General features: G+C 35.4%; 1 protein-coding gene and 1 non-coding gene across 4 annotated transcripts in view; both read right to left on the reverse strand.

The window, feature by feature from the left end:
- Positions 1–2,698: 2,698 nt before the first annotated feature.
- The window catches only part of PTPRN2 (protein tyrosine phosphatase receptor type N2), a 1,540,336-nt gene continuing 1,523,238 nt past the window's right edge, over positions 2,699–19,796 (reverse strand). For all 3 annotated transcript variants that reach the window (XM_007504686.3, XM_056800889.1, XM_056800890.1), the window contains 2 exons: positions 16,782–16,855; positions 2,699–4,560 (listed from right to left, as the gene is read on the reverse strand). In XM_007504686.3, the coding sequence (XP_007504748.1) occupies positions 4,489–4,560; positions 16,782–16,855 (146 nt within the window). In that variant the 3' untranslated portion in view covers positions 2,699–4,488. The remainder of the gene's footprint in view (positions 4,561–16,781; positions 16,856–19,796) is intronic.
- Positions 13,929–13,988, reverse strand: MIR7352 (microRNA mir-7352). Its single transcript, NR_127575.1, has one exon. It is a non-coding gene; the product is annotated as a microRNA mir-7352 (primary transcript).

Here is a 19,796-nt window from a genome sequence, read left to right on the forward strand (position 1 = left end):
GACATTCTGTCTTAGAATAAAGATAGAATCAAAATGCATACACGCTTTCCATACAACTAAGTGCCAGAGCGCCCAAGGCTTAAGATTTGTGGCATCAGATGAATGCAGAAGGGATGGAGAATTTTGCATCTGCATGAGTTAAACCATTGTAAATTGACTTAATCTGTTGAAGCTATGACCATCTTTCCTTTACGTTCAGGTAGTCAGAGACTATAGCGATAGTCTTTCCTTATGATATATGCTGGAATAGTTTTGGGTATTTAGGATGTAACAGAAAGGTATACTTTGGTCCATCTTAGACCTAGTTTCTGTACCTAGTTTTAGAGAGATCCAACCAGCCAATACTGTCCCTCATTGGAGGACAAGAAATATCTAGAAAAAGTGGACATTTCTAGTAGTGTTAGAGTGAGATGGGCAGAATGCTTTGACGTTTCCCTTCTTGGCTTATCCATAGTGACGTGTAAGGTGAGAATTTGAATTTATTGATAGAATAAGTGAGTTGTTTCCTCACCACCCACTCCTAAGCCAGGGTTTACTTAATTTTAAGGATGCATTTTATGCCTCTTGCATTTTGGGTGATTTGTTTTGGATATGGTCAACTGAAAAATATCTGTTAAATGCCTATTATAAAATATGCTAGTCATGATGAAGGTCAATTGAGAATTCGAAAGACTCAGTGTGCTCTATGGATACTTGTAGAGAACACCAATGAGGGCTACCATGAAAGCAACGTTTTTTAAACAAACTCACTTTCTAGATCGACACTGACATAATCTTCTTCTGTTAATGGGATTTTAGGGTTAGTATGCAAAGGCTTGACTAGCCTTTTTATTTTGTAAAATAACACCCAGTCCCCAAATCCATTATTTGTCATGACCTCAAGGGAGCAATCTCAGCAAAATGCTTCATTTAAGGATCTGACCATAAAATAGTTTGAAGGTGAAACAGCAATAACTTAAAGAAAAGTTAACTGGCTGTGGTGATAATATGAAGGGAGAAGTGAACAGACACTGTAGCATCTTGGCTCTATTTTTGTCTTGTGTAATCTTTTATACAATCTGATGCAACCCATCCTATCACTTCAAGACTTGTATGTTTAAGACTCACCTTTCTCAAGAAGTCTTCTCTGACTAATGTTTCTCCCCTTGCATCACTCCGTTGTTCCCACATATACTTCCTTATATATTGCTTTAAAATTCTTATCTAGTGTTTTCTACAGGAGGTAAGATAATTGGGGTCAAGGATGTCTCTTAGGATGCCCCTACTACAATGCTAGAAATGTAGGAGGTAGTGCGGAAGGAAGGATTCCAATCACCAGTAATGGTAATTATTATTGATGGTATTTATTGATAATAGTACTTTTCCATCACTATCGATAATTGTTAGGAAGGAATGCTATTGCATTATTTATTTACTTGTGGCATGAAAGTTCTGAATGTCACTTCCCTCCTTATAACTATGTAACCCTATGAATTAATCCTGAAGAATAGGTCACAAACTTGTAGGCACCAAGGGGATATTAGAGATTGTTTTATTCACAATAAGACAATTTGAAAAGTTAAATGTTTTGATTACACAGAACTGTAACCCAAGAGATAGACTCAGATAGACTGAACTCTGGTTAGGGTTTTAAAATCAATTGGCCACTGCCAGAGCTTTTGGGAGTACTGCCATAGACAGCCTTGAGTTACCAACTATATTAGCTTTGCACAAAATTTTATCAGCCCCTTGAAATATCTAGTAGGTTGTTTTGCTCTCTGAGAAATACACAAGGAATACAATGGATGAAAATGGTGTCTGTAATCACTGGTTTTCTGGTACCACTCAGCTATGGTTAGTTGTAAGACAGAGACCATCCCACCACTAAGTGTTTGAGATCATTCTCTTAATGTAGCAGAGGGATTGGAAGTTAGTCAATCAAGACAGAGTAGCCTCTTTTTGGAAACTGATGCCATGTTTCTGACAGAAATTATTAATTTAGAGTTGCTTGATGGTGATTATTTAGCTTTATTTACCTAAATAAAATAGTCATTGAATTGGAAAAGGCGTCTCTTGACAGTCATCTCCTCAGAATGCATTTTCTTTTAGTTATTGCTTGACAAAGCTTTAAAGGGCTCATCACTTAGTAGCTATTTTCAAGTATTCTTTGGGGCTATTATATGGAGAAGCATAATTGGGTCTTCTTCAGCTCCTTTGTGGACAAAAGAGGAAATGGACTTGTCCTAAAGCATGGATAATTTTTGTATGGAGGGGGTACTTAAGGAAGATCTCTGTGTCAATAAAGGATTCGAAGTACTAGCAGAGATGTCCAGTTGCTGAAGAAGATTGTAGGAACTTATTTCCTGGAGACAGGAGGGAGACAGATACTCTTCTAGGTGGAATGCTTTATGCAGAAGAAAATGGTATCTGTAATCATGTCCCTATGGGATATTCATATCAAGTCATTACACGTACTAAGAATAGACTATAACACCTCCTTAGAAAAGGTATATCTGAGGCATTTTGATAAGATTATTTTGCTAAAAATAAGATCTCTGTGAAATTCTTGCCTTGATTATATTTCATACAATATAGTTAAAATAGCAATATGATTTTCAGCTCTAAGTATGCACTATCATTTTTCTAAACCAAAGTAAACATACTGGTTTTTGAAACAACAAAGTTTGACAGCAAAAAAGAAGTTCATAAATGAAGACCATTCAAATCTGAAATCAAAAGTTTAATATGGCACAATTAAATATATCTCCCTCGTTGGAGAATATCTGAGACATATATAAGTTATACATTACAATTAGGTATTAGCTCCCTTCATTCAGATAGTTTTCTTGTCTACAATTTAAATTACCACTAGAGAAAAACAATTTTTCTATAGGAAAGGTAGATGAGTTAAAGCAGCATCACATGCCTATACCATTAACAGACATATACATTTTGGCATCTCTCTTTTTCTTACAGGAGGCACTGCTTCTTCTAATGTAATTGAAATGGTAGGCATGATATGGAATTTAGTGGAAAAGCTAAGCGACAGGAAACACCTTGTTCACAGCCTTATGAATGAATCCTACAGCATAGGGAGGAAGACCTTTGGGTCTTGTTGAGCATGAAAATCATGTCCAATGAAAGGCAAAAAGAAATAGATAATCTTTCAGAGGCCAACAAAAACAACGAGTATGATTTTTAACCAAAGTATTCAGCCCCCATAATACAAAATTAAATATAATGCCAAAATAACCAGTCTAATTGAGGGAGGGGAAAAATCTTGTTAAATGAGGCATTTGATGTTACATGGACAAAATATAATTGGGTGGCTGACCACATTTCCATATTTCTCCTGTTTGTTTTTTGACATGAAATCGTACATGAAGAAGTTTCTTTATTTCCTTTCCCTCTGTGAAATTAATAGGAATTTCCATGGTAGTTTCCAAGGCTACTAATAGAGATCCATAAAACATTTCCTACAGGTTGCACTATTTTATCTCTTGACTGTGAAGTTACTGTGTTAGCCTAGTTAGTGTTATTCAGAAACTTTCTATACTTTCAAGCACCTTGTTAACTTTTTCTTTCTATTCTGAGCATTCATCCACAAAATGAATATAGCAATGCTGCTGCCCTAATGCCAAAGACTGACATGTGTTTCCATATGAGATGGCCTTATATATTGTTTTGAATATCTTTCTATTATAGGGAAAGTCAGTTTGAATGTTCGAACTGGAAAATAGCATTTATTTAGCCTTTTAGGTTTGTGGAATTTTAATATATGTTAGATGGAAATGTAACTTTAAAAAAAATTTCTAGACCTAGTAAATAGGATCTAAAAGCATCAGGACACAGGAGAAAGTCTTTGTGATTAATACAGCATCATGGATTACATGCTTTTGACTGCCAAACAATTGTGCCAATTAGGTCAAATCACTTGCCTCTAGGTTGGGCCACCAGCACTACAATAGCAACTCACACTGTCTTCTAGCCATTTGTATAAAAACTACATAATTTAATAACTGTTAAACTCTTCATGAGAAGGCAATTTCCTTAAGGTAAGTCAGGTTAAAAAAATCTGTTTTTTTTAAACCCAGGAGTTTTGTATTTAAGACCTTATCAGTCTTCCCTTGGAAAGTTAGAGATGAAAACCAATCATTCCTTTCTAAGAGCATAAGAATATGCTAATTAATGAACTATTAATATTATATTATTTGAAACTAATGTATGTGAAATGTGTGCTTTCAGGAAGTGAAAATTTTTTTCATGAAAGTGAAAATGAATAGATAAACTATCCCCCCCTTCCAACACTGGATGTTTCTATTTTTTTTATTTAAACAAAAATACACATTTTAACTGCTAAACTGTATCAGCTATAGGCATTTTGAAGACCCTATGATTATGTGTTTACAATAGAAGACACAATTAAGGTCAAGTCATGGTTTCCAACAACATTCACAGGGATGGAGGATGAGGGATGAGTCTTCAGAGAGATTCAAGGAATTGGGGTGCTCACTGGGGGAGTGCCTTAAGTATTGCATTTACTTCCTCTGCCACTGCTGTCAAGGCAAACTCAAACTGCTCCTGTGGACATTTAGGGGAAAAGAAAAAAGAAAAAGTGAATGAACAAGCATTGCTTTCTTCTTCCTCCCCTCCCCTCCATTTGATATTCCATTTGATATTTATTGATATTTATTTTTTATTTAATAAAAAAAAAAACCCTTCTTTCCCTCTTTGAATTAAAACTGTGTATTGGTTCCAAGGCAGAAGAGTGGAAGCTGCTAGGCAATGTGGGGGTTAAGTGACTTTGGGTCACACTGCTCAGAAGGTCTGAGGTCACATTTGAACCCAGGACCTCCCATCTCTAGGTCTGGATCTCAATCCACTGAGCCACCTCGCTGCCCCCTTCTCTATCATTTTATAGAAAGAAATCATTTAGGCAAAATAAGACCATGCAGCTCATACCACATAAAGGAACAAAGTGAACTTCAGTTTGTTAATGCAACAGATACAAAGACACCAACTTGACATTGAATCTAATGTTAAGCAGAGTATGGTGTAAGTGAAAGCCTCATATTTTATTATAAGGAGGGAACACTGCCAATAGAAACCAACACATCCAGGGAAGCTATTTTCAGTAAGGCTTGGAGGAAAGGTGGTTGTGCTCTGGTTTCAGTGATATAAAGAGAGAAAACAGTTAACCAGTCCTGACTGACATGGGTTAATTGGGCTAGTGCTTAAAATAGAAATCTTTAGCTTTGCGTTACCATCTCCAGATCATAGCAAGCTGCGTGATGTTTTGAAAGCTCAGAATTATAAATTATTCCTGGGTTTTTCTCTCCTTAAAAAGTAATGTACAGAATGAAGAAGAGCAATGTTGTAATCGCTTCTCAAATGAACATTTATCTCAATACAACCCACAATTTTGTTTAAATTGCCAAGAAGCTTACCTCATCAACAGTGTTTTTCTTATTAAAGTTATGTGTGTGAGTGTGTATGTACATAGAAAGGAGGAAAGTGGATAGAGGGAAGAAAGAAGGAGAAGGAGGCGGCAGGAAAGAGTCATCCAGATAGAGAGATGACAGACTGTCAGTGTAGTGTATTAGAAAAAGCACTAGATTTAAATATGAAGAGTCCTGACTTTAAGTATTGGTTGTGATGTGACACTAGCTGTGTAGTCTCGGTTAAGTCATTAACCTCCTTGGTTTCTTGTGAAGAAAACATCTTGTAAACCATAAAGTGCTATAAAAATCTCAGTGACTCTAAGGAAATGAGAATTTAGATATCTATAACTTTTTAAAAGAAGAATCCATTGTGGAGGGAGGGGAGAACCTGAATAGGACTAGTAGGCACTTAAATTTGAAAATTTATCATCCATTGCATAGATGGCTTATATTTGAGAAGCCAAATAATAGAATAACCACAAATTTCCATTTGATTCTGATTTCCACTTTAAACTGTCCAAATAACATTCTCTATGGACAAAAAAATTCTTTATTTTTTGGAGTAGATAGCAACTACTAATTGAACATATATTTTTTTTTTATCATACAAACTCCATGGATCTAAATTTTTCCTTCAAAGGTCAATTTAAAGACGTCTCCAGAATGATTTTGTGACTAAGGGCAAAAAGATAGTTTTTTTCTTTAATATCACTCTTCAGGAGATATCACAAAAATGATGCACAATACATACTCAAAAATACCTTTTGCTAATATGGTTATATGTGTATGGTAGTTCCAGAAAATATAAAATACAGTTAATTTAGAATACATTCAACTTTCTCTAAAGTTAGCTATGAAGTAGAGTGGAGTAGGTGGAGGATTCCAGGCATTAGGGTGAGATGAGTAAGGGTTAATAAGATTGGAGAGGTAGGAGGAGCCCCGGTTATAGATGGTTTTAAAAGACAAAGAGAATTTTAAATTATATCTTAGAGATGAAGAGGAATTTATAAGAGAGTTTTTAAAATATGACTCATATTTTAGGAAGATCAACTTGACAGCCAAGTATAGGATGGATTGCAGCGGGGAGAGACATCGGTTAGGGAGACCAACCAGAAAGCCACTGTCATAGTCTAGGCATGAGGAGATGAGATTCTGCACTGGAGTGGTGACAGTTGATAGTGGAGAAAAGGGGGCATTTATAAGAGATGTCATGAAGATGGAATACACATGACTTGGCAACAGACTGGATTTGGGGTGAGGGAGGGATGAGAGCAAGTTAGGAGTTGAAGATAACCTCTAGGCTATGAGCTTGAGTGGCTAAGAGGATGATGATAACCTCAACAATGATAGAAAGATAGGGAGTTTTTCAGGGGAAAGATAATAAGTTCAGTTCTGGATATGTTGAGTTTAAGATGTATTTGAGACATCTAAGATTTCCAATCAACAACTCTAGATTTTGGGTCTGGAGGTCAAGAATGAAGATACGGTTGCATTGGTAGATCTGAGAAACATCAGTTCTACTCATCTCATCATGGGAGCTGATGAGATAATTAAGTAAAATTAATAGTGGAAAAATAGAAAAGGGACAAGGAGGAATTTTGAAGGACACCCATTACTTGTGGAAATGACTTAGATGGAGATTCAGCAAAGGTGCCTGAAGAGTAGTTAAACAAGAAGATAAAGAACTAGGAAATAACAATGACATGAAATCCTAGAGAAGAGAATATCAAAAAAAGGAGAGTAATGGTGTCAAAGCTTCCAGAGAGTACTAGAAGAAAGAGGATTGAGAAAAAGCCATGAGATCACTGGCAACACTGGATAAAATAGTTTTAGGTGAATGAAGAAGCTGGAAGCCATACTTCAGAGAGTTAAGAAGAAAATGAGAACAAAGGAAGGGGAGAGGGCAGTTCATTATAGGCATGGGAGACTTTGCACACTTTTGTGTGCAAAGGCATTAGTTGAGTGGAAGAGTGACACAGTGAGATTAGATTTAAGGAAAATCACTGTCACAGGACTGTGTAGGATGAACTGGAGGTAAGAGACTTGAAGGAAGAATACCAATTAGGAGGTTGTTGCAATAATCTTGGGAGAAGGGATGAAGGTCTGAATTATATAGTTGGCTGTGTGAGTAGAAAGGCAGAGAAATAAGAGATGATCCAGAGATAGAAATGGCATGTTTTGACAAATTATCAGATGTGTGGGAGAAGGAAAGTGAGGAGTCGAGGAAAATGACAAGGTTACAAACCAGGGAAACTGGAAAAGTGGTGACACAAATAGGGAAATTTGGAGGAGGGCAGGGTGTAGGGGGAATGTAATGAATTGTCTTTCAGATACAATGAATTTGATGTACCTTAGATACCAAGTTTGATATATCTCATAGGGAAGTGTTGAAGAAAAAATGGGATAGAAAATGGGACTAGATATTTAAATGACTCCCTATAATCCTAGAAGACAATTAAACCCATGGGAGCTGATGAGGTCACCTAGAGATGAAGAAAAAGAAGAGTAGCCAGACCAGAATCTCGGTGAATACCCACCATTAGGGAATGTGATACAAATGATGAACTGCAAATAAGACTGAAAAGAAGCAATCAGACAGGTAGGAGGACAACCAGGAAGAGTTGTGTCATGAAAGTCCATAAAAGAGAAAGCCTTCAGGAGGAAGTTAACAGTGACAAATGAAGCAGAATGCAATAGGCTTCTTCTTGGATGGGACATTTTCTCTTGAATTGGGGCTGTGAACAAGAAAAAGATTTTGGTAATGGTCTACTTTCTAAGTTATCAACTATTCTCAGCAAGTTTAGGAATAAAGGCCAATTGGGCATGTGAATTAGAAGATGATTAAGTTCCAGGATTTGAAATATTTTTTGCAATGGGAATTTATTTTTAAGAAAGCACTGAATAGGAAGTGTGTATAGATAAAGTCTAATTAAAGAACAAAACATAGTCTTGGAAGAATGACAAAATGTCATCCTGACTCAGACCTGGATTAAATCCAATTTTAGAAGAACAAGAGGTCATCTGGATGGAAAAGATTTGAGGCCACCTGGTTTTTATAATGTCTGAGCATGGAAAGGATCTGAAAAATCATCCAAGAATTTGATTAGTTGCCAATTGAGTAGGAAATTGGGAAATGGGTTGATATTTTATACACAAAAAATACCAAGAAGGTGTGAATTGAAATTAAATTTGAGATCCATTATTTTGGAAAGGTTTCCTACATTCAGTTTTTGGTTGCATATACATGGGGAAACAATTTGCAGACGTTTGGCTGATATACATCAAAAAATCAGTGGGTCAAAAACTGTATGTAGTATATAGAAGAATGGGAATGAAGACAGAGAAGGAGGAGAAATTTCCAGTTCATTTACTCCACTTCAGTACAGAAAAGGATTCAATTTCAACAGACATTTTTAGCCCAGATTTAAAACACCTTAGTTACACTACAATCTTCTTTCCCAATAAATGAATAGGAAAAAAATAGACTAAATGAAAATCTAGAGCAATATCTGATGGCTTTTCTTGCACTGATTTTGTGTATATTTGTTCACACATACATATTGTATGTACTTGCAAGTATATGTGTTATTTCTTCCAATACAATATAAGCTGCTGAGGGATTATTTCATTTTTATCTTTCTATTCCAGGCACCTAGAACATTGCCTGGCACATAGTGGATGCTTAATAAATGTCTGTCAATTGATTCATATAACTTTTTTTCTGGAATACTAGGTATTAGCACATATCAGGTACAGTCTTCATGTGAAAATGTTTTCAACAGGGTATTGCTGAGAGGAATTGAGGATGGAATGGTGATGTCTATGCCAATTTCTTCATTTTGGAAGGAGCAATATCTCCCCTCCTTGCAAAGGTCTGTAAATGACTTCTTTTAAGGCAATGAAGTAGTTTCTTCTCTTCTTCAGGAAAATAAGCCAGAATAATCCATCTGGTCTTTTCTTGACTTTCAGTAGTCAAAAACTAATCTCCATTGTCTGTTGCAGATAGAGTCTAGGTATCTGTGTCCATAGTTAGGAACATAGGGAGATGGCTAGAGTAATTGGGGAAGGAACAACCCTAAAATTCTTGGAGCAGGCAAGGATACAGGATGGGATCAGAAAATTTAAGGTTGAACACTGGAGATGATAGGAAGCATCTAATAAAGATTATTTGGGAAATTTAGATTAATTGGGAGAAAATGGGTGAAGAGGTAGGAGATGTGAAAGAATGCAGACAGAATAGAAAGTGATGAAGGAACTGAGATGAAGTAAGCATCATAAATATATCTATACATACATATATATATATATATATACACACACACACACACACACACACATACATATATATCCTTTTCTTCCCAAGAGTTTAAAAAAATGGTTTTTGTTTAGATGATGTACCATAAGAGGAAACAGGACATGATACCTTGGCCATGGAGCCAGTTGATTTGAATTTCTTAGTGATGAGAAAATAATAAAAAGACATGATTAGCTTTATCAAATATTTCCAAAGGAAGTAAGTAAAGGGCTCTGATTCAAAGTGGTCACTTTGGGGTACAGCTGGGTAGCTCAGTAGATTGAGAGTCAGGCCTAGAGATGGGAGGTCCTAGGTTCAAATCTGGCCTCAGACACTCCCCAGCTGTGTGACCCTGGGCAAATCACTTAGCCCCCATTGCCTAGGTTTTACCACTCTTCTGCCTTGGAACCAATACACAGTATTGATTCTAAGGTGGAAAGTAAGGGTTTAAAAATATGGTCATTTTCACAGAGATACACTAAAGGGGAAGGAAGATATCTGTTGATAAAAGATACATCTTGAAGAAGTACATTTATATTTTGATGCATGTTATTTTAACGACATCCTGTGATTTTCTTTCACCTTCCTAAAAATAAAACCTTTACTGTGAATTTTAGAAATGTAGTACAGCTGAAATTGTAAGGACAATTTCATGGACTGCCTTGTGACTTCTCCTGTATATCATTATATTGTTTGTTTTTTAACTTGCTTTTTTTTTAAAACTCTTACTTTCCACTTTGGAATCAATACTGTGTATTGGTTCCAAGGCAGAAGAGCAATAAGGGAAGTGTCTGAGGCCAGATTTGAACCTAGGACCTCCCATCTCTAAGACTGACTCTCAATCCACTGAGCTACCCAGCTGCCCTGTATTCTTTAAGTTTTTTGTGTGTCTATATGCTGTCTTCCTAACCAGACTAAATTCTTTGAAAGCTGGGACTGTATATTATATTGTATATACTTTTTATGTATCTCATGGCATGCAGCAGAATTTATTACACACAGTGGTTTCTTAAGGAGTTCTTATTGATTTATTAAACTATATACATATAGAAACAAAGTAATTTCCCTTATAAAATAGATATAATTATAATGAAATAATGATCAAATATTGTATCATAATGTTCTACTCCAGTGCCTTACTGTGTAATGGAGGTGGCTCTGGATTCTTAAAGACTCCGTTAATGGGACTTCAGCGCTAGCAATTTCCAACAAGCAAACAAGGTTTTGAATATAGACCTGGTGATGGTCCAAATTCTCCTTGTCTGAGATGCTACTCAGCCAAATTCAAGCAGGATCATGAAGTAATCAAAAAACAAATGTTGAACACATTCTACATGCCTGACACTGCTAGGTACTAAGGATACAACTTCAAAAGTGAGGCAGGGGATTCCCCCAAGAAGTTTGCATTCCACTGGGGGTGAGAGGGAGGTGGGACAGAATGTTCACAGGTAGTAAATCTAGGATCTCTCTCGCTCTCTCTCTGATTCGATTATCACTTTTGAATCTGTATATGTATATACATATGTGTGTATGAGTATATATTTACATAGATAAAGTGATTTGGGGGGAGGGGGAGTTAGGAGAATCACGGGAGATCTCTTGAAGAATATGAAACTTGATCTGAGCTTTAAATGAAGCTAGGCTTTCCAAGAGATGGAGGAGGGAGGGCATCTCAAGCTTGGGAGATGCAATGTCATGTGTAGGAGACCACAAGGAGACCAGTTTGATGGGAATGTAGTGTGTGTGTAAAGGGAAGTATAATCAATCAATCAGTCTGTGAAGAATATTAAAGAGAAAACAAAAGAATTCCTATTTTATCCTAGAGGCATTTGGATTAGAGGTTCTTGAGTGGTACAGTGGACCAGATTTATGCTTTAAGGACATTAATTTGTCACCGCCTGGAGGGAGAGGAGAAAGTTTACAATAGTCCCAAAGAAACCTGTGCACAATGAGTGGGCCATGGATAATGATCCTGCAAAGCAGACTGGCAAAGATAAAAAAGAAAAGTAGAAGAGAAGCATGAAGGTTAAAAAAAAAAAGAGTATCCAGAAGGAGGGAGAAGTCAATAATGTCAAATATTGTAGGGAGCTCAAGAAGGCTAAGGGCTGAAAAAAGACCATTGGATTTAGAAAAAGGTGATTGTTAGTGATCTGGGAGAAGAAATTTTTGTGGAGTAAAGTGGAGAAAAGCCAAATTGCAAAGGAATGAGAAGTAAAGAAGGGGTGAGAAAATGGAAGCAATCTGAGCCTAGCTTTTTAAAGAGGTTGACTGTGTTAGTGAAAAGAGATTTAGTATGATAGTTTTAAGGGCAAGTGAATTTTTTTTTAACGATGAGTCCAGGGAATCTTTGTCAGTAGGAGAAAAGAATCAGAATAGGAGTAAAAGGGAAAGAGAGGGATAATTGAAAAGACAGAGGAGATAAGAGAGAATGGGATAAAAGGAACACATAGAAAGGTGGGCATTGACAAAAAGGGCCACCTTCCAATTTGACTTAAATTTGCGGTTTATAGTTCACACCAAATTACCTATTTAGTTCTTTTTTTTGTAGTTAGTTGAAAAAAAACCCATGTGATTTGTTTAAACATATCTAAATAAATTAAGAATACCCATATGATGAAATATTTAGAATAATACCCTAATTTGTCCAAACAATTCAAGGTAATTAAAAACAATTGACCTTGGAAGAGAATGTTCAAATTTCATGGGATTAGGTAGGGAAAGGGATCATAAACTTTAATTGTAGTAGCAATTTTCTTGGGTTTACAAAATTTTGTCCCCTTTCATCCCAGTACCTGAATTTACATTTTTTTTGAAACAGGTAAATCTCAATCACGTAAGCCTATTGACACCTAAGGTATTAATAATCCAAGCATCATATAGAACAAATTCTTTGTCAACCAAGAAAATTAGAGAATGGGAAAATTTATCACATTGAAGAATTAGAACACATTTGAACACAATCTAAAAAAATACACTGAACACAGTGTCATCTTTCTTTGATGATTCAGAGAGAACTTTTGGCTTGTACAATGCCTCATGGACATCTTCTTGAACATCAATGATTACTGTATTACAGATAGGGAGAACTACTATTTCATAATGAATGTTAGATAATGTGATGCTCGATAGTGAAGAGCTGCCTTTGGAATGTATTGTATGATTTTATCTTTATTATTATTTTTATTTGTTTTTTGACTACACCAAAATTCCCAGGTATCTCCCTTCCTCTCCTCCCCACACCAAAGAAGGCATTATTTGACCAAAAAATAAAAAAAAAGTATTTATAAACTATGTCTTCTGTGTTTTTATTTATCAGCCCTTTCACTGGAGGTAGATATTCATAAGTTATTTTCCAAATATTAGTTCTGTGGCTGTATTTCATTTATCTCTATTTCATGTAGGTCTTTCTATGTTTTATTCCATCACACTTAGATGCCACAACTTATTCAGTCCTTTCCCAATTGATGGATATCTCAATTTCTAGTTCTTTGCCACCACAAAGAGAACCACTATGAAAATTTTAGAGCATATAAGCTCTTTTCCTTTTTCCCTGATCTCCTTGAGAAACAGAACCAACAGTGGTATTGCTGAGTCTAAGGATAGCCATGGTTTTATAACTCTCTGGGCATAATTCCAGATTACTCTCCAAAAGGGTTAAATCAGTTCATGATTCCACCAACTATTAGTGTTCCCATTTTTTCACAACCCCTGCAAATATTTTGTTTTGCAGAAAATATGTCTTTCTAATATTGATACAAAAATTAGTTTTCCTTGGGCTTTTGCACCAAATGAAGTGGAAGGTAGAGAAAGTATGGGAATTGGCCTTTGGTGAAGGGGAGAGAGAGATGTCAATTGAGGCTTTAAAATTTTCTGTGGATACTTCACGTAGGAGCTTTGGATACAGATAATTAAGAATTTTTCCCATGAGACAATTAGACTCATTATTTGCAATAATAAAAAAGTCACTATCTTGCCAATAATAGCTTTTCTTTTTTTTGGTGTGGGTGGAGGAGGTCAGAGTGGAGATGAATAGCAGAGCTCTTGCAACACTACTATTTAGTTAATCTTCAAAATATGTTCCATGTAGACAAGGACTGGTAACGGGTCTGCTTGCTCAAGGTCATATAGTGAGAGGTCAGATCTGAAATCCAGGGTATCCAGTTGAACAACAATCTAAGCAACTCTTTCTTTAATTTGGATTTGGAATAAAAAGGGCTTAGAATCCTCAGGAAAAATGTTCTCAAAAGTTAGCCCATTTTTCCATAGGATACTATGCTCTTTTTACTGCAAGAAATAAGTCTTCATAATGAAAACATTTTCATGACACACTCATTATTTGCTAGTAAAACTTAAAAATTTTGGAAAGCAATATGGAAGTTTTCAATAAAAATTATAAATTTAAAAAATTATAAAAATTATAAAAACAATAAAAACTTTTGACCCAATAATTCTACTTTTGAGAAAAGGGCAAAAAAAATACCATTAAAAATTGCTAACAGCTTCATGTTACTATAAATCCCCCCCCAACAATATTAACAAAACTAGAAACAATCTAAATATCCTACATAAGAAAATGACTGAGTTAGTTATGGCATATTAATATAATATAATACTATGATATCAAGACTAACAACTAAAATAAATGCAAAAATATGTGGACAGATCTTGATGAAATAATGCAAAGTGAAAAAAAGCAGAACTAGAAGAATGGAGCTCTTAAGAGCATTTAATAGTAAAGATAAGTGAGAATTAATGGACAAATAGTCCTTATGAGATCTTATGGGTAATGATAGAAAAAACCTAAGATAATTATTAGCATTTATACTGTCTTTCAAGGTTTACAAAGTGTTTATGTATGATATCTCACTTGATCATCTCAAGAACCTTCTGAGATAGGTGCTATTTTTATTTCCATTTTACAGATGAGGAAACTGAAGCACAGAGAAATTAAATGACTTGTTCAGGGGAAAAACAACAAGTAAGAATCTGAGGCAAGATTTGAACTAAGGCATTCCTGATTCCAAGCCATTGCTTTATACATTTCATGACCTACTTAGTTCAAGTTAATTGCAAAATTGTCATATTTAATGTATCAAAATTGAGTTTAACTTTAAATTATTAAAGTTATAATACTCTGAGCACTGAAATAGACAAAGGGTAAATTAAGTATAAATAGTTACTAACCACATTCAGTTAATTATAATAATATTAAATATTAAATGTTAATAACACATTTAATAGAAAAAGAAAACCTGGAATTTAGATTCAACAAACACATCATTTCTTATTTCTAGTAGGCTTTAGTGTATTAAATGAGAATTAAATGTAATGAAGTGGAAAGAGCACTGGATTTGGAAGACTGCTCCACTAAGGTTATCTATATCATATGCTGTGGGTCTGTGCATGGGTTAAATTGATCACAATCCCTCTGAGTTCTACTTTCCTCATTTTAAAAATAGCCAATAAAATTATTGGCCCTCTCCACTTTAGGGGATTGTATAAGAAAAGTCCTTTGGAAACTATAAATGATTATATCAATAGTAGCTCCCATTACAATCACTTCTTTTATATAATACATAAAATGCAACATTTTAGGGTAGTACAGAGTTGCAGGAATTGTAAAAATACCCATTTTTTATGATGGGAAAAATGAGGCACAGAAGTTAACACATGTTCACAGTCAGAAAATAAGTCATTAGACTATAGAAATTGAATCTAAGAATTCTAGGCACCTGAATTTATAGCGATTCTCTTTCATTTAGTACATATTTGTTCATGTGTGTGGGAGAGACAAATACATCAGACCTATGTGTGCAAACACATATACATCACATATATACAGATGTGTATCTACACATATAAATACATGTCTATATGAAAACTAAGTCATTTTAGGAATTCAGCACCAGCATCTTTTTTATGGTTTCAAGTCTTCTCTGTAGGCACTAATAATTCTACGTGTCAGAAACACTTTGAGAAAAGAAGAACCCATATTTTATGACTTGGACACGTTTAAGACAGGATATTTTAGAGAGTTTTGTGGGGAGAAGAGTGCTTTATTTTTAGGAGACTAGAGGAAGGCTTTAGTTTTTTTTCTTTGTCCTCCCGCGTATGATCCCTGTACAGGACTGGGTATGTGATGCAGAAGATGCAGGGGATTGGAATGAATGCATGCGGAGCCCAAGAAATGTTGTAGGTTTTGTTTGTGTATGTATGTTGTTATTGTCTTAAATCCCACGTTTCTGATATTGGACTGGTTTGCCACTTGTCTCTTTCTCATAAAAGTAGCATGTAGTAATAATAAAAGCAGACATTTAGGGAGCACTTTATGCATACTAAATATTTTGTTCTTATGCTTTTTATTCTTATTCTTTTATATTTAGGTCTTTGTTGTCTCATACTTCTCAAATGTGGTTAATTGAAAGTTCCCCAAAGGAAACCTTACTAGACTATGTGAAGGTCAGGAATTAGTCTTATTCATAGTAGTGTTTAGTTAATTAGGGTTTTAGCATGCTATTATGTTAATAACATTATATAACTAATAAGTTATTATCTAATTGTACATTATATTGCTTATAGAATACTTTTTTATATGATGCTATAATATTATATATTATATATATATTATACACCAGAGGGCATTACTAATATATCACATATATTATATCATATCATATCATATCTTAATGGATCATCAGCCCAAGTGCTGCACTGGTACTTATGAAATGTAAAAACATCCAGAGGTCCCAAAACATTGGGTGGGTGCTCTGCATGATGGAGGAGACGCCTATGTTGATTTGTTTCCTGGGTCCACCAAAGTAGTGTAGCATAAGCTAATCGAGACAGATATTAGAGTTGTTTCTAGATATAACAACATACACCTTAAAGAAAGTGGCCTAAATGTCTCTTTTACCATAAATAAACCTGGATATGTAGGTAGTCAAAGCAGAGTAATAAACCAGTGACCTATGGTAAATTAGGGCAGAGGCTCTCTCTTCTATCAAGAAAACAACTACATGGAAAGACTTTTAATGTATTGAAAATCCTAGTGGATTTATTGACAGTACCTTTGTCTGGACCATGCCTGGTCTCTGGTCCCGCAAGTGCTCCAGGGTAGCAGCAATATCAATCTCTTTAGCACCTGCAACAAACCACAAATTGGGCTGATTTCAGAGCACAAGATAATCCATGCTGCATCTGTCAATCTCCTGCTATCGGGGTTCCCTTTGGGCTAACAGTCCAATTGAAAATTATTACATTCATCCCTCAGCAGACTTGGCAGGCAGCTGCAATTTCTGTGTTCATATAGAAAAATAAGAGGACAGGGCAGCTTTGATTAGCATTAATTCAAAAACTCTTGGGCAAAAAAATTGGTATAAAATGCTTGTACAGATACTTACCGATAGTAGAACATATTTATGAGAAGTAAAATTATCCTTATTTATTTAGATAGGAGCCATTTAAAAAGAATAGTTTGAATCATATAAAGCAATATGTCAGAACTTAAATCAGTCTGGAATTTTTCTACTGAAAGAAAATGAAAGTGAGAGACATACAAATCTTTTAAACTTTAGAATTAATTTTGGAAAATAGTTGGCCTTGCCATCCCCCCATCTTCTGACATTTAAGAAAGAAGACAATGACCATAAAAAATAATAACGCCAAAACATTCACATATTTTGTGACCATATTCAGAGAAGTCTTTTTATTAACATTCACCACTTATACTTTGTTATTTGGAAATTCATTCTGTCAACAAATATTTTATTGTCTGCCAAGTACTGTGGAAAACTGGTAAAAAAGGAGTAAGAGGTGGATCTTGTTTTCTGTGATATGACAGTCTTCTAGAGAAGATGAGACCAGTACACAAAGTAGCGAACAAGTGATACAAAGTCTTACAGGAATCAGAAGAGGAAAAAAGTGATTATTTTTTTTAGGTAGGAGGATCAGGGAAGGCTTCATGTCTATTAGTTGGCATGCTAGATAGTGCTGGACCTGGAGTCAAGAATACTTGAGTTCAAATCCAGCCTCAGACTCTTACTAGCTTTGTGACCCTGGCAAGTCAATTAACCTTAGTTTACCTCAGTTTCCTTAACTCTGAAAGGAGCGTATTAGCAGCACCTACCTCCCAGGATTGTTGTGAGAGTCAAATGAAATATTTATAAAGTGCTTGGCACAAAGTCTGATACACAGTAGGTGCTATGTGAATGCTTACTTCCTCCTTTTCCCTTTAACTCTTCATCACTTAGAGGGTAGCTCTTGAGCTTGGCTTTAAAGGTTGGCTAGGATGTAATAAGGGGAAACTAGATGGAATAGTAGATAAGAGTGTCAGAGTCAGGAAGACCCATCTTCCTGAGTTCAAATATGACTTCAGATATTCATTACCTTTGTAATCTTGGGCAAGTCATTTTACTTACTCTCATTTTCCATTTGAGGAAATGGAGATCCAGAGAGATTAAATCACTTCCCCAAGTTCTCTTAGGAGTAAAGGATTGGTGTAGAATTTGAACTTGAGGCTGTTTGCCTCAGTTGTTTCATCTTTGAAATGAACTAGAGAAGGAAATGGCAAATCATTTTTTTTTTTGCCAAGAAAATCTTAAGTGGGGTTACAGAGTTGGACATGACTGAAATGAGTGAACAATAACCAGGTTTTTAACAAATGGAGAAGGGCTTTGCAGAGCAGATAGCAGAAAAACATAAATTGTATTCTGGCACTGGAGAATGCTCTTGTTGACACAGGACCATAGAGGAGTAGAGAAAGATAAATCCAGAAAGATCATTTTGTAAAGAGGTTACTGAAGACCTTGAATGCAAAACTAAGACTGGATTGGAAGTCAGGAAATTTGGGTTCTAGCTCTCTTTATGTCACTAGGAAGCCTTGAACAAGTCACTTAGAATTATAGATTTTAACTTGAAATGGACATTGGAGGCCATTTAACCCAACTCTCTCATTTTCCATCTGAGGAAATGGAGATTCAGAGAGATTAAATTACTTCCCCAACTTCTCTTAAGAGTAAAGGACTGGTGGTAGCATTTGAACTTGTATCCTCTGTATCCTTATCCTGTATTTTCCCACTTTCTTAGAATTCCTTAATTTCTCTGTGCTTCATCTTCATCTTCTTCCTTATTTTAAAAAAAGGTCTTTAATACTCTAAATATCTATTAAGATAAAAATAAACATCTCTATGATACAATGAATTTGATAACAAGGTGCTTTTAAAATTTCATTGGAAGAGAGAAACAACATAATTGAAGCTGGGCATTAGAAGACTAATCTAACCACCTTTTGTGCAATAGATTGATGGAGGTTGGAGACAGAAGGAAGTTTGGAAAGGAGGCTCTGAATGACAGGAATGGTAGTAAATATGGACCTGAGTGACGCCATGGGAGGAAATGACTCCTTACTAGATATATTTGCATGAATAAAAAAACAAGCCAATATTAAGTGAAAATAAAGTTCCTTTCTGAATAGAAGAAAACAATATTTCACAGTTTCCAACTTTTAGACACAAAGAATATGGGTAGTTAGCATGATAAAATATTGTTAGGGTAGATTAAAATTAAACCTCTCTTAATTTAAATGGTGTAATCTTCATGTCTTCCCCATCTTGAATGATCTCCTCTGGATTCCCTCTAGGGTTTCTTGTTTAGTTGTTTCAGTCCTCTCTGACTCTTTGTGACCCAATTATGGGGTTTTCTTGCCAAAGATGCTAGAGTGGTTTGCCATTTCCTACTCCAGCACATTTTTATAGATGAGGAATGGAGGCAAATAGGGTTAAGTGACTTTCCCGGAGTCACACAGTAAGTGTTTGAGGCCAGATCTGGACTAAAAGAGAAATCTTCCTGACTCTAGGCCCAGTTCTCTCCCCACTGCATCATCTTAGCTGTCCTTTTTCTCTAGTTTATTAACATCCAAAAGATCTTTTGTCCTTGAGGAGATCTACTTATTACAAGATATCTGAACCTTTCTAATGGAATCTAGTTTGTTACTAAGAGATGCTAAAGCAGAAATAGAGTAAAATGATTTTTGTGGCATTTTAGAAAGTCAAACAAAGCATTCAATACAAGAATCAACCCCAGTA

Source organism: Monodelphis domestica, chromosome 5 (genome assembly GCF_027887165.1).
Source record: "Monodelphis domestica isolate mMonDom1 chromosome 5, mMonDom1.pri, whole genome shotgun sequence".
NCBI lineage: Eukaryota > Metazoa > Chordata > Mammalia > Didelphimorphia > Didelphidae > Monodelphis > Monodelphis domestica.